Below are 16,496 nucleotides of genomic sequence, written 5' to 3'. Positions count from 1 at the left end.
TTCTCTTACCCCAGAATGTTAGGCTGAAGTATTCACAAAGCCTGTCGAGACTGTGCTCTAGGATAAGGAAGAACAAGAAAGCTATATGATGAGTTCAGCTACTAATCTGTTAACCACAAAAAAGCTTGGAAAGTCTGCACTTCTAGGCATCTTCTTAGGCACCTAGGTATCCTTCTATGATGCATACTATAACGAGATGTAAAGTGAGTTAGTAGCTAAAAATAAAAGGAAGCATAAATCACCCCTTGGAGCAGGCATGGGCTGGGTGCTTCATGTGACTCAACAGGGAGAGATAAGAAAAGTGACTACATAGTAACAGGGCACTGGGAAATAGTAGAAAACAGTCTATTATAAAGAGTCCCTTGTTGTAAGACCTACAAGATTTCTTAAATAATAGGAGACAATGTTAATAACAGCATTATGTACAAGATTATCTAAAGTGAGCATTCAATTATTTGAGCATCTGCTTGTCAGACACTGTAATATAAGACCTGAGAGAATTAATAAAAACTATCTTCTCAGAGTCATTTACAGTTCACATTATAACCCACTGTCTGAATAATGTCACAGTAATTTGTCAATAAGTGCATTTATGCTGAACAGATGAGCTTCTGAGATACTTAAAGAGCCACCGTTTAAATTTTCACTTTGTTTTCTAATTAACAATGAAAGACTTGTAGAACTGCTGATAACAGCACCAATGTGGCAATATGCTCAAAATTCCAATTCCAAAACTACATGTTTCTGGCTATAATCCTTGATCACTGCAATAATATCATCTGCCATGGATTCTGGCCAACTTAGAAGGCACTGGGGAGACAGTATTTAAAAAGCAGCCTTCTTTAGTCTGGAATATGCACTCTGATTCCTAATAATAAAATTCTGAACATGGAAACTGGTACTGTGACATGCGGTATTATAAAAAAAGGCCTAGGATATTCAATCAATATAACTTCATTAAAAAAGCTACATAAACATGAGAATGAAAATAAATGTTTTTGCAATATTAGCACAAACAAGAGATATTCTACTGCTGATTGCATGATGCAATGGACCGATATGAAACACAAAATGCTACATCCAATGACAATAAAGAAATTTTTTTTTAAATAAATAAATACAAGACGACTTCAGACTGCAGCAAGAAGTGATTCCAGCCACAAAGGATTAAAACAAAATGTTAACATTTTCAAATGTAGAAAATATATATAAATCTAGAGAGACTATGAACCTCTGTGCTGCTACAGCTGCTACTTTGCAAGTCTGAACAATCTTTGAAATTAGGTTAAAATCTATGTAACAAATACTTATTAAATATAAAATATATTACAGAGAATGCAATTATTCTGTGATGCTTTTATCTCATATTTCCACCCCCTGAAACTGTACAAAATGCTTTCACAGATTTTCATCTTGCTGCAAATTTACAAACTGTAAATATTTTTAAACACGGAGGATTATTCATACTGTCCAGTTTCCCAACAGGCAGCTGATTAAAGATGATGACTTCATAGATTCCTGTAAACCCAAGCTCTGTATAAAGCTTTTGAGAATAAGCTGCCACCTTCTAAGCTTTAGAAATGTCTGTGATTATGTACTGCTGTAACTACTAGCATTGCTCCTTGTGCAACTGCATAATCAGTTCATGGATCTCTTTACGCTTGTTCTTTATTACAGAACGATGAAACCATGTTGTCAATTGTACTGGAAATTCAAAATTGGAAATTGGTCTCTAAAAGAAAACCAGAAATCACTGGTTAAAGCAAATTATGGACAAAGTTAATAAACTAAACACAAATGCAGAAAATTAACAGCAGAAACTAATCACTGGTTTAGAAACTAGACCATATTTTCTTATTAAGCTCTTGCTATGTGGTGCTAAAATATTACACCAGTTTACAAAAGTCAAGCCAGAAGAGTTAAATACATATTTTGTAAAAGGGGGATGTTCATTGTCATGGCAGATTTTTTAAGGGTTTACTATAAACCAAGAGGCAATGCACTGCCTGAAAATAATTCAAGGTGCTGTATGTTGTACAGATGATCTCCACATCTTGAATTTTGAAACTTCAAAGTCAAAATATCACACTAAATTTGGTTGTTAGGCATTTTTACTAACCAATATAAAAACAACTGCCAGCCAAACAAATGAAATACAAGGATAAATTATGTGACACTTAAAATCAGTCTTAACTGTGGTATTATTGCATGTGTATACATACACATGTGCGCGCACACACACACACACACACACACACACACACACACACACACACACACACGAAAAAGAAAATTTAAGAATGGAAAAAAGTAGCAACAACTAACACATCTTTACAAATAAAATTAGACATACAATGGGAGACCATCATTGGTGGGTCTTATGACTTGTGTTATCCCTCACTCCTTTCCATTTCAGCATATTTTTTCCAGAAAGTTACTGTACTTAGAAGAGCACACATTTTAGTATGACACAGGCTGAAATATCACTAGGGATGAGCACCTAGCTCCTGAGCTTACCAGTTTGTTCCCAAACTCTAAGCAACATCCTGTCTGCAAAAAGAAAAAATAATAAGCATTTCACATCTAGAGCTTTTGGATGAAGGGGCTCTTCAGACATAGTGGGAATGAGGTATTTCTAATTCAAATATGATGAGCATCCCTTCCAAGATCAGTTGATAAAGTAAAAGGTATACTGCATCTGTAAGACTGCTCTGAATCCCAAGCAACTAAAACCCAAGATGGAAAAGCCATATGTTGCTCTGAATCCAAAGCGACTAAAACCCAAGATGGAAAAGCCGTATAACAGGCAAAAGGTATAAGTTGAGAAGGCTAAGTCTGAAAGTACAGACCTACCAAAGAAGGCACAGTGCTCAGTGTAGCAGTCCAATTAGCAATGCTTACTGAAGGTGTGATCTGATGAACACATAGCTATGGTTGAATTGTCCATAGTGGAGATATTCTTGGAGGAAGCATGGAAAAAGCCATGCCTTTAACCATACCACTTTCAAATAGTGGTCAATGACTTAATGGCAAAAAACAATGCACTCACTCTGAATGACTTAAAAACACTTATGACACCACTTTTGGGAAAAAGCATGGAATGTTCCTAAGAGACACCCGATCCTTGTGGAAGATCAGATATGGTAACTTAAAGATAAGGGCATGCAGGGTTTCAGAAAGGTTTTACAGCCACTAAAAAAAAAACCTTATTTTTTTACCTAAGAATTTCAAAGCTGCCAAACTAGAAGGTTCAAACAGAGGATAAAAGTTGGGCTGATAATTTTGCATTTCAAGATTCAGAGGACATGCATTACTGAAATGAGGGCACATCCCTTCGGGGAAATACTTGACCAGCCAATGCTGGGCCAGAATTCTGCAGTCCATAATGTCATAATGGGTAGAAATGGCATACACATGCACCTTGACCATGGAGTAACTGGGACTGGAATTAAATCACCAACATCATTATAAATGACTGGGGTAAAACAAGATACATATTTTCCCCAATGCAGAACCATCTCTACTTCACAGAGTACAATCATTGGGAAGAAGGCTTCTTGTACACTACAATTATCTGTGATAAGCAAAGCCAGGAGGACAGATGGGACCAGAGGATCTGCAACATGAATCAGGGTCTGAAGTGAAGCTAGATAACATGCCATCTGTGCTATGTTTCATTGTCATGAAAATGAAATAATTCCCGTACAACCAGTGACTTCAGTGGCTGAAATCAGACCTTCTCACCCAGCAAGGGTTAATGAAAATAAGTTTGGTCTTTCTTCCTTGAATTTTGAAATTTGGAATCTATTCCATCTCAGCCTTGCTCCAGTGAGAAAATCGAAGAAACATCTGCTTATGAATGGCAAAAAACAGTCTTACAGGTGCCTCAGTCCCAGAATATCAAAAGCAGCTATTGAATCCTCATTTGTAAAAAAGACTGGAAGAATGCAGTACTTGGGAAGTCTACCGGCATGTTTACTTCACCTAGGTTGTGAATTATCGAGAAAGTGACACTGCTTGTCTATGGCACAATACCAAACTCACGTGTTCTCTGCAAAGGGGTTAACATTGTGGGGGAATGTCTTTTTAGTTACCCATAAGATGGTCTGGTTGTCAGACTGGATCAAGTGAGGCACCATGAATAGCTTTGCCCCACAGCATTCAATGTGTAGAGATGATCTTTGAACTTCAACTGGCTAATGAGAAGCCCACTTTCCAAGGTAACAACTTAGTGTGAGAGCCACAGAAAATCCAAGATGAACACCCAACCTTCTTTCTTTCTATTTAATTGGGTAGGCATACCTGTCAAGACTCTCTTCAGCTACAACCTGGACCTATATGGGCAAAAGTCAGTGGAACAGAAATATAAAGTTGTACCATTATATAGTATACATACACATTTATGAAATTTAAGATTATATACAAGTAGATACAATGTAAATAGTTTGCAAAGTTATATTAGAACAGGAATTTGCACATATCAATACAGGATGCTGGAGAAAAAATACAATACACATAATGATCAGTGCTTGCTGTATAGATCAGATACACTAGCTGATAAATCCAGGAAAACACAGGAGTAGACAGCAAAACTGCTAGCTACTATCTGTAAAACATTTACATGCTGTGACACAGTGGGGTGGCTCAACAAGAGTTGTTTTGAAATCTGTAAGTTTCTTTGCCTTTTAGGTCAGATCAAAGATTACTCAATATGGCAGGACCAAGCCTTCAAAAAGGCCATTTCACCAAATAGTGTTATGAAGAGTGGTCTGTGAAAGGAAATATAATCAGGTTGTGATTTTCTAAGGGAGTTAGGTCTTCTGATGGGAAGGATGAGAGTTATTAATGGGGGGGGGGGGGCAGTATCCATTGTTTAAAATGTTATATATTAGTGAAGTAGGCAGGCATATCTTTCAGTTACTGGGAGCCAATTTACCTTTTGTAGAAGAAGGCAGCAATGAGTGTGGGTATCCAATAAAAGGGCAGATCTACATATTTTGTTTATGCTGGTCTGAAGTGGTTTCATATTATAGGAAGAATGAAATGTCAGTAGAGGAAGACCATACTCCATTTTGGGAAGAACATTTTTAGCTATGGCCAATCTAGTGGCAAGTGAAAGCAGTTATGAAATTCTCCAACAAAGCTTCAGCTGGGAGAGGACTATGTGCAAAATACTATCTATATGGGTAGTGAAGGTAACGGAACAATCCGGAGTAAGACCTAAGTATTTACATCATGTGACTGTGGGTATAACATTGTTTTGGATATTTATTACAATTGTGGGTATATGAGAATGCTTATGAGGGGAAGAGAACAGCATTACATTGTTTCTGTTATGGTTTACTGGCACAGCTTGTTGAAGGATTGTTGCAAACATGCTTGCAAAGTATGTGGGCATTTATTAGCTAGGAGTAGGTATGTTGTTTCCATAGAGTAACGTTTCATGAGGGATGGACAACTGGGAAGTCACTGATGAATACGGAAAAGAGAATGTGTCCTAGTAGTGAACCTTGAGAGACTCCTATGTTGAGCGGCCACATGATTATTTGAATGAAACTGAAAAGTTCTACTTTCAACATAGCATTGTAACCACTTAATACTTATTTGACTAACGGTAAGTTTGGCTAGCTTGGTGAGGAGAAGTTATGGTCAACTGTTTCCAAAGGTCTAGTTATATCCACAAAAAAACAGTAATGAGACTTTTATTCATGTTACACAATAGATAGAGTTATCAGCAGTGAGAACAGCAGTTGTAGTGCTGAATGCATTTCTGAAGCCATCTTGTTTGTCAGATAGAGACTATAACTATTTATATTCTTATAGGTTCATAGATTGTTACTAGGTTATCAGCCCTAGGGCCTTTACAAGCCTAGCAATAGCAATTCCTTGGCCATTTCTTCCCACAATATTTATTTCCCTGGACCCTTGTCTAGCAGGGTGACTGACGTGCTCCCCGGGGTGATTTTCCTATCTCCCATCCAAATGTCAAGGTTCCTTTTGAAGAGGGCCAAACTTAACTACTTCTTAACTAGTTGCTTTGCTTATAGAGAAACTTTTCAAAGATTTTAGTCAAAGGACAGAGTAGAGACAGGGCATCAATCTTTATGGGACTTGGGGGAGGGTACTTTTGGAATGGGGATAATGATAGAATATTTTAATGCAGGTGGTAGTATACCAGTAACAAGACATAAGTTGTAGATGTATGTAAGATGCTAGGCAATACAGCTCTCAGCTGTGCTAGGAAAAATGGGATGGTTGGGCGAGTACTGTTTAAGGTTATTAAGTAAGCTCTTGGTTTATTTTATGGTTAATTCTCAAAAGTAGAAAGTAGGTGCAAATTCAGCAAGAGTGTAGAGAGGAACTTGAGTAAGGTTGTTTGGTGAAGTCATTTAATCATTATTAGTAGGACTGAATGAGTTAGTTAGTGATGTCCTGGATGGACAATAGAATAAAAGATTTAAAAGTCTTCTGCATGGTTACTACTTTTGCTCCCTTTGTTAAAAGAATTGGGGGGGGGGGGGTGAGTGATATGGATAAGGCAAGCAATTTAAGTTCTTTCCAGAACTTGGGATTAGAGACAGTTGATAGGTATTTTTCACGGAGGCAGGTAGATTTAGCAGTGCTAGTGGCTAGACTAGTTTGTTTTCTTAGGTTAATGTAATTTTGGTTTAGATTTCTATCATTCTGCTTTTGCTTTCATGAACTCCACCCAATGTCTCGTTTGTTTTATATGATTCATAATATGTGACCACCAGGGGCATACTTGTCCTCTAAGTCTCTTACATACACATGGGAAAAGGGTGTCTTGAATGGCAGAAGGAGTGTTTGCAAAGAATGACAGTGCTGTTGCAGGATCATTAATAAGGTACATAAGAGACCATTCAATAAGACTAATGTGTTGCTGGGGGGACTTCCAAGATGGCTGCACACTGATCAACAGCTTAATTTCAGCTTTCTCAGTGTGAAAACAGAAATTGAGAAAAAAGGACCAGTGAAATTGTGAGCATGAGTAAAACTCAGTAACTGGCTACTAAGTATACTACCTGGATGCCGGCTAAGAGTAATGTAGAAAAACGTGAAAAAAGTCAACCAGAAAAGGTGAAAGAAAACACTGGTTGGGAAGAATCCTGCAGCTGTTCAGTAAATAGCAGTTCAAACTTCAGTTTTGGTTCAAAAGATGGCTTCCAGCAATTTAGAGGAAAATATAAATCAAATGTACTCAGAGGTGATTAAAATAAATCAAATACTGAAGGAATATATCAATTCAAATAATATAAGGGTGGGAAAAATAGAAGCTTTAACTACAAAGTCAGATGAATTGTTACAAATGCAAAAAAATTCCCTACCCTGTATCCATCCATCCACAACCCTTTTTACCTATTTTTGTAAATGGGGTCGGGGTGTCACTTCAACAATGACAATCATCTAGAGCCAAGGTTTACACCGCCGGGAGGCTAGCCCTGCCGCTGTAGTTCTTCTACACCGTACGTAAATACACACACACACACACACACACACACACACACACACCTATGGCCAATTTAGTGCATCCAATCCACCTACTGCATGGCTTTGGAATGTGGGAGCACCTAGAGGAAACCCACATGAACACAGGGAGGACATGAAAAACTCTGCACAGAAGGCACCCCAGCCAAGAATCAAACAGGGCACCTCTTGTTGTGAGGCGACAATGTGATCCACTGTGCCACCCCCCGCAGTCTTCTTACAATCTCCTTTTTTCTCCATCCTTACTTCCTTCTATATAACCTTAACATGAATACCCTCTCTCATACTAAGACATCATTCAATTTCCCCTCACTGTCTCTAATCATGTAATCTCTAATATCTGCTTTAAATATCAATAAATATAAATTATAAATTATATACTATAAATATTATTAGAATTGTCTCACGTTTCATTTATCGCATACTAATCTATGTAAAAAAACAATATGACTAATGTTTTTTTTCTTGCATACTTTAACTCATATTACTGTTTTTCATTGCACTCCACTATGAAACATGTTCTCCGTTTTTCTTATTACATTTTTTCACTCCTATATTTTTTAGTGTTACATGATACTTTGTGATTTTAAAATATCTGTAATTGATTTCTGAAAGATTGTGATTGTGGAGCTTTTCTCCCTGGGTCTCTGCTGAAAATGGGCACTTTTTGACCCAGTTGTTTTTTCAAACAGATGTGAAATAAATAAATAGCAAAGGTTGACATTAAGAAAAGGCTGGCTGAGGCTTCTCAGGAAGAGCTGCTTCACACAATGGTAGAGTTAGAAGACAAAGTGTGCAGAGAAAACCTGATATTTTCTACTGTATTGATAGGCTTACAGTTATCAGATAAACTGAAAGGAACAGACTGCATTCATTTTATGGAAGCATACATAAGCAACTAAACTGGCATTCCATAGCAGGATTTGTTAACTGAAATGACTCAAGTGTGTGCTCCTAACCTGTCCATAAGACAGCAGCCAAGACATGTATTAGTAAAGATGCAATCATACCCGCAGAAAAAAAATGATCCTGACAAAAATGTAACGGAAGGGAAAAGTATTAAAAATTGAAGAAAAAAAGAATGTTTTTTGAAAATAATTATTCACTGTACATCAGACATAAGAGAAGAAAATTTACCACGCTAATCAGGGAATGTCCAGAGGTAGGAGGAACAAAGACTTTTTTTGATTCACATCAGGCTAAGGAGGAAGTAAAAGTTTAGCCAGCAAGCAGAAGGGGACTCTGTTATTCATTCTTCTGACAATATCGCTCATAAACAGACTTTGCCAGCGAAACTTTTTCCAATGTTCCAAAGGAAAATGCTTGAGAAACAGAAAAACACAGAAGCTGACTAGAAGAATCAGCAGCAGTATCATGGACTTTAACCAGAGCCTGGTGTTTAGAGATGTAGGTAACCAAAAAGAAGACCAGCAACACTGAAATTACTGAATAAATGGGAGACTATAAGACATTAATCACTTTTGTGAAAAATGGCTTTGCAAGAACAAGCGGCTGAGAAGAAATAGACTTTTGACTTTGTTAAACTAGCGGATGGACTGTAAAGCATATATCCTGCACATAATGTCATTAATGTTTAGAAGCATACTAAACGGAACAAAGTAACAGTAAATAAAACAATATTTGTTCTTATTAGTATATGTATAAAACAGTTCATGATATAAACTGCATGCTACATTGTAAAGCAGTTTTGTATAATATGCAGAGTTTTTTACTGTAGGCAGTCTTCTCAGTGACTGTTACATGTGACAATGATATTAAAGTAATTTTTTTTTTAATTGTATGAAATACAGGCTTTACCATATAACAAGAGTAAAAAGGCTGTACAGAAGTTTAAGTTACTCTAATGTTGTGATCTTGGCCTGCTGGGTATGGATGGGATGTAAAAGTGTACCAATTATATTACATGTAGTACTAAGATGATAACTTCCCTTGTTTTTACAGTGATGGCTGTCTAGATTCATTTTATTTGATTAATCTATAAACAACTTTTTTTTAAGCAAATAGGCTTAAAAATAAGACAAAATGATGATAGCCATGAACAATGCTAAGCTTCTTGCATCTGCAAAGATATTAGCTTGTTTTTTTCCATTAACAAATGTTCAGAGTGAGAGACAAGAAGTCTGCAGCTAAAAGCAGTCAGTCAGGCGATTTTCTCTTCCGAGTGAAATTTACAAAGATTCCTTCATGCTGTTGCAAAGTTGTTAGCTGTATTTTTTTCTCACGGCTGACTACTTTTACATGGAGACAACTGTCTGCAGGTGCAAACAATCTTGAGAGTTCTCAGCATTTTTTGCTGAGTTAAAATGCAAAATGTAAACATACAGCAGCAAACAGTTAAGCCACCCCAGATGTCTTAATATTTTAATGAATGTAATAGAACAGTGCATAAGTTAGTTTTGTATAAAAAGCAGCCAGTGTACTTTTTCTTAGGGTTAAAAGTTAATGTTTTCTGAGAGCATACACACTGTTTTTCACAACTGGGAGGAGAACAGAGAGCAATCTGTATAAATAGAAACACAGGCTGCATCACGTGATACCTGTGGGTGCTGTTAAGCAATTATTTCTTGGTAACAACTCCACAGCACAAAAACTTTTAGCACGACGACTTCGGCAACAGAAAGTAGAAAGATTTGCGCCAGACTTAGGGAGTATAAGACAGAAAAAATAGCCAGAGATCCTACAGAGTTATTACAGATATTTTTCAAATTTAATGAAAACTTATATAAAGCAGGGGGATATGGAAATCAAGAAAAAGCCTTCTTCAGTTACATGAGGAACTTCCATGGCAAAGCCCAGGTTTGTTCCTAATTAGTACTTAACAATACCACTTACAATGATCCTATTTGACTTAGCCAACCTGCTAGAAGATAGGTTCAATGCAAACTTCACCCCCCCTATTCCCCCAAAGGGCCATTCGACATCCCCGATACTTGTCCCATACCTATCATCTTCATAGATAAGGCCCTATATCCATGGCAAAGAACACAGCTTCCATGGGACCTTTCTGCACCATCTCCAGCAAGAACCAGCTTCGTCATTGAGCACCCTATTCAACCACAGGCTAAGTACAGGCTTCATTCCAGCAGAGTGGAGAAGTGCCACTGGCATCCCCTTGCACAAATATGGTGTCAATACTGACCCTGGAAACTATCACCCCATTAGCTTGACAAGTCCAATCTGTAAAGCCATGGAGCTTATTATTATGGCTCTCATAAACAAGGACATAGGCAATCTCCAAGCACTTGACCCCACCAAGTTTGGATTCGTCATGGACAGATTTTGCCGGTTGAACCTGGTTGACTTCTTTGAGACTGTCACCAAGGCCCTGGATGAGGGAAAGTCAGTACATACAGCTTACCTTGACTTGGCCAAGGCCTTTGGCACAATCCCCCACTCAGGCATCATCGAAAAGCTAACACAATTTGGTGTAAATACCTATCTCATCAGATGGGTGGCTAACTGGCCCACCAATAGGATCTACAAGGTCAATATAGGAGCCTCCAACAGCAGACCTGTCACTAGTGGTGTACCTCAGGGATCTGTCCTGGGACCCCTACTGTTTGGCATTTACTTCTCAGAGGTCCAGCTAAAGACAAAAAGGCCTGTTGCTGACCAAGTTTGCAGATGACTAATTTGGGTTCTGTCATCAATTTCCCCAAATGATGTTAACATACTGCAATAGGGTCTCACAGCAACAAATGACTGGTGCCAAAGTCATGGCCTTAAGTTAAATGCAAAAAAAATGCATCATCATATCATTTGGCAAAAACACAGCCCCCAGTGATTACCACATCAACAGCAACCCCCTAAGCACACAACCTGTGGAGAGAGACCTGGGTACTCAGGTTGACCACAATCTCACATTCGACCAGAATGTAGCGGCAAAGATTATAAAACAATTTTATTTGGTTCATCTCATATGTAAAGGGACTGAATCCAGAAAAATGGAGATTACTACCTCTCTGTACTCCTCTCTCATTAGGCCAATAATTGAGTATAATGCCCCCATTTGGTATGTACCTCTCCAAATTCCTGCATCAACCGGAAAGTCCACATAAATAACTCACAAAGAGAATGCATGGCCTCCAACACCTGTCCTATGCAGACAGGCTCAAATCACTATCACTCTACTTCGCATCGTACAGATTGCTCAGAAGTGATCTGTGTCTCGCCTACAAGGCAATATCAGACCCTGCCCTACAAGAGATGCTCCATATCTGTAAGTGAAACTCCTTGTGAATTACCTGCTCAAAAGCCCTAAATCTAATATGCGACATCAACAAAACCTGCTGGAGAGAAAGGTTCATCTCCCAGAGGCTGCCGAGTCTCTGGAATAGACTTTCCATACATATCAGAGTATTTTGTTAACTCTCTTCAAGCACAACCTTGATGAGTGGATGGGAAACCACAAATTTGTCCCAGGGGTTCCACCTGTGTCCCTCATTGATAGGGGCAACAGGTGCTGACTGAGGTTTCTTTTTTGGGGATAACCTGTTGGCTAGGCTTGTAAGGGCCCCAGGGCCATTAGCCTAGTAACCTCCTATGAAAGAGCACAGATGGAAACATTAATGGAAGACTTAATTATACCAAAATTATAGGAAGATGATGTTCAACAACTAATAGTGAAGATAGGTAGAGATGAGAGTAAAAGATGCATACTCAATCTCCAGGGAATCTCCAAGAATAGATGGTATTCCTGTGACAGTTCAGAAGTTAAGAGGGTTAGGCGGGAGGAAAGTGATAAACATCTAGAAGATTTTATTTAATAGAATTTTAAAAGGAGGGGAAGCATTAGCATCTTGGAAGAAAGCTGTAGTGACTGTATTACCCAAAGAGGATAATGACCCATCAGACCAAGCCTTGTATGGACTAATTTCAAGTGCTTATTGTCTATACTAGCTAAAAGAATAGCAAAGGTGTTGCCAAAATCATCAGACATGATCAATGTGGTTTTGTTGAGGGGAGGCAAATATTTGACAATGATGAAGCACAATATGACAGAATACCACTACTGCTGGTGGATCTTGATGCAGAGAAAGCATTCAATAGAATAAGCTGGGATTTTATGAGTAATGCAATGGACGCATTTGCATTCTCTGAAACCTCCCTTGCACATCAGAAACATAGCTTATGCACAAAAATTCAAAAACAAAAAAAAAAAAAAAAAAAAAACACCATCTGCTTCAGACCTGGACCTGTTACTGTAGTAAGTCTAACACAAAACACCCTTTCTAATTCCATTTCTCTCTCCCAATCGACCTGCGCTGCTGTAATTTTACTGGTATCTTCCATACCCTCTTTATTACTCTGAATAATACTCTCATTTCTCTCATTATTCACATAGGTACCATACCCTCCAAATTACTCTGAATAATACTTTCATTACTCACATAGCTACAAACTCTAACTGCAATTCTCTAAACTTCTAAACCTAGACACAGCACTATGCTGTCTCTCATCCTACCAGCCTTGTCAAACATAACTACCCCCCAATATCTTCTCAAAATTTTTATAAATACTTACTTGACTGTGAGCTATCAAACTGCATCTGATCTCCTATTTGATATACTAGCGTGTTTCTGTGACTTTAATCACTGTATATTTTCATTATGCTTGTGAGTGCCTTCACTTTTTTGTATAGTTCAATTATATGGTATACTACCCTGACACTCTTTATATATAGTTTTCTATGAACTATATAAATCATAATTGGGTATTTTTTTGTTTCTTCGTGAGCTTATGAATTAATATTGTGTCATTGTTTTTTCTGTGCAGCTTTTTTCCCTGTGCCTCCATTGAAAAAGGACACTAGCTCAGTCGGACTTTCCTGGTCACCAAATGCCAAATAATTAATTAATTAGGTTAAGTAGGATACTATATGAAGGATTGCAATCAAGAATTAAAGTGGGATGGTTCTTCGCCAATACGTTGTGTTTGAATAATGGAATTAAGCACAGATTTCCTTTCCCCTTTGGTATTTGCTTTATATTTGAAGACACTGGTAAATAAAATAAGGGGCTCAGAACCTAAAGGATATATTTGGTAAGGTAATCAAGAAAATTTGGCTTTATTTGCAGAAGACATTATTTTGTACTTGATAAATCCAGAAAAGAACATCTCCTTGTTAAGGAACATTCTGGCATAGTTTCAAGTCTTTTCAGGATATAAAATTAATGAAGAAAAAGCAAAAGCTATAGCCATAAATTATGATTTCACTCATGACTTGGTTCAGCAATACCCGTATTTATAGGAGAACGATACGATGAAGCATTTAGGAGTATGGATTAAAAAGGTTGTAGTTATGGCAGCTAAGAATATGGGGGAAGAGACTAAACAAAAGATAATACAAAAACTGAGAAAATAAAAGCTTTGATAATGGATAATGATAAGAAGATACAAACAGTGAAAATGTTTTAGTCCCTTTAGCTTTATATACAGGTCAGGCATATTTTTATCAACCACAGGAGATGTTGTGTTGAGAGAGATAAGTTGATCTTCCCAACAGAACAAAGTGGTTTATGAGTACCTAATTAGAAGGCATATTTTACAGCTACACAGTTAAGGCTCATATACATAACACAACCAGAACATTACAATTCAAATTAGAAAGGGATGATGATGAAGCGGGAAGGGGTGGGGGAGTTTTAAGGAATAAGGACAGAGTGAGATTTCGGATGCAGATACTCAAGGAGAATAACCAGCATACAGAATGTAATATTCATAAAGTTACAGAAATTATTGTAAGAACTAGCCCAAAAGAAAAAAGAGATTTTGCTCACAGTAATGACTGCAAGTAGAGGTAGAGAAAGCACAAAGTCCTGGAATTTACTAGAAAAAATGTCAAAGGAACTAAGCTGTACTGGGAGCAAATAAAGTACAGTTTATAAGTAAACTTACCATAACAGTTGATATTCGAATGATCACTGCTGCAGTAGCCTTAGCTATAAGGGTTACATCCTACCAAGGATATAGCAGCTAGCCAGCTTCCAAAGCTTTAGGGCACCTTCCATGTTCCCAAACTGTCAGGTGCCAAGCCATTCAGAACTTTCATGCCAACAGAGACATGGAGGCTGAGCCCTAAAAGGGCAATGTTATTAAGAACAAGAAGTAAATAACCACATGCTGGCATAAACAACACACCAAAAAATAAGGGGGCTGGAGGGAGGGAGCCGCTGCTGCAGCAGTGATCACTCAAACATCTACTCTTATGGTAACTTTACTTACACAACTGTACTATATTCATCATATTGATCACTGCTACCCCACCTTATACTACATTAGGGAGGTAGAAGGATAAGAGTCCAGCAGCCCCTAGGTAATGGTCCTTGCAAAACCTGATCTAGACATAGAGAAGGAATCAATCGTATAATGCTTTTTACAAGTATGTACAGAGTACCAAGTTGCGGCTTACAGAATATTTCTATAATCCAACCCTTTCCAAAAAGCCAGAGATGAAGCAAAGGCCTTGGCAGAGTAGGCACTGACCCGGCTTGAAACAGTTTTACTGTGGTGAATATAACATAAGGTCATAGCCTTAGACACCCATTTGGGAATGGTCTGCTTTGACAAAGGTTGTCCCTTCTTACTTTCACAAGAAATGAACAAATTATATGAATATCTGAAAGATTTAGTGATCTCAAGACAGTATACAAGTTCTCTGAGGACATCCAAGATGTGGATTATCCTTTCTTCCTCGTTTTTGGGTTTAGGATACAAAACAGGGAGATGGATAGTTCAGCTTAAAGTAAACTGGGGATACCACGTTAGACATAAAAGAAGGATTAGTTTTCTTTGGAAAGTGAGACAGGACTGACTCACCGTAAGATTTTGCAACTTAGGTACCATTCTTGTAAAGGTTAGAACAAGCAGTAAAACTGTTTTCCATCTTAAGAGCATCAAGTCAGTCAGGTTAGCTGGTTGAAATGGAGTAAGTATTAGCTTCTCTAATGCAAAATTAAGATCCCAAGGAGGGGCCAACAGTTTTCTTGGTGGCCTCTCATGTAAAACCCCTTTCAAAAGCATTTTAACTTGAGAATGCATTGAAAGAGAAGGACCCATTGGCAGACATGATGAACTGGCTAATAAATTAACCTTGACAAAGGAGTAAGAAGGGCCATTGGATAAGCACTCTCATAAACATTGTAAAACCAGACAGCAAACAGCTCTGAACGGATGCTGGTTATGTTATTGGCACCAACTAGAAAACCTTTTCCATTTTCTAATATATGATTTTCTACTAGAAGACTTTGTTGCCTCCATTAGTGCCATTTTCACATTCTCTGTAAATAGGGGCCTAAATACAATTAAGACCCTATCATCCAGACAGTCAGCTGAAGTTGATTGGTGTTGCGGTGTATCAAACACCCCTGTTCCTGTTTGGGAAGATCCAGTCTATAGCGAAGCTTTATGTAATTGCCCCTGGTCATTTCCAAAATACGGGAGAACCACATTTGCCTGGGCCAGAAGGAAGTCACCCACAATGATCTTGGGGGATTCCTTCTGAATTTTTAGATGTACCCTAGATATTTGCTGAAAAGGGTGAAAAAGCATACAGGAACATTCTTGTCCTGGGAAAAGAAAATGCATCCATCTTCCAGGCCTTCTTGCATACAGTCCTGGAGCAGAATATTGCTAGCTGATTTTGTTCAGAGAGAAGGCAAAGAGGTCTAGTTGAGGAACTCTCGACAGATGGATCAAACCTTGAAGACCTGCAATCTAGTTTCCATTCGTGAGGGTCTGCCCTTGCCCTGCTCAGCTTGTCTGCCACATAATTTTGCTCTGACAGAAGGTATAATGCCTGTACAGTGTGACTGTGCTGTGAAGCTATATCCCAACCTAACATGGCTAGGCTTCAGAGGGGGCACAACCTGCCCCCCTTGCTTGCTGAAACCACATGACTGTGGTACTGTCTGTAACTTCTTGAAGAGTTCCTAGGGACTAAAGATGATTCAGAGAGTTGAGTGCCTTGA

General features: G+C 38.1%; 1 protein-coding gene across 3 annotated transcripts in view; it reads right to left on the bottom strand.

Moving 5' to 3' along the window:
* Positions 1–938: 938 nt before the first annotated feature.
* The window catches only part of SENP7 (SUMO specific peptidase 7), a 2,310,641-nt gene continuing 2,295,083 nt past the window's right edge, over positions 939–16,496 (bottom strand). For all 3 annotated transcript variants that reach the window (XM_044071599.1, XM_044071598.1, XM_044071600.1), the window contains exon 24: positions 939–1,732. In XM_044071599.1, coding sequence (XP_043927534.1) covers positions 1,610–1,732 — 123 coding nt within the window. In that variant the 3' untranslated portion in view covers positions 939–1,609. The remainder of the gene's footprint in view (positions 1,733–16,496) is intronic.

Source organism: Protopterus annectens, chromosome 5.part0, assembly GCF_019279795.1.
Source record: "Protopterus annectens isolate FY-2018-M chromosome 5.part0, PAN1.0, whole genome shotgun sequence".
NCBI lineage: Eukaryota > Metazoa > Chordata > Ceratodontiformes > Protopteridae > Protopterus > Protopterus annectens.
The sequence above is the reverse complement of the archived record's forward strand: the minus strand, read 5'-3'. Positions and strand labels throughout refer to the sequence as shown.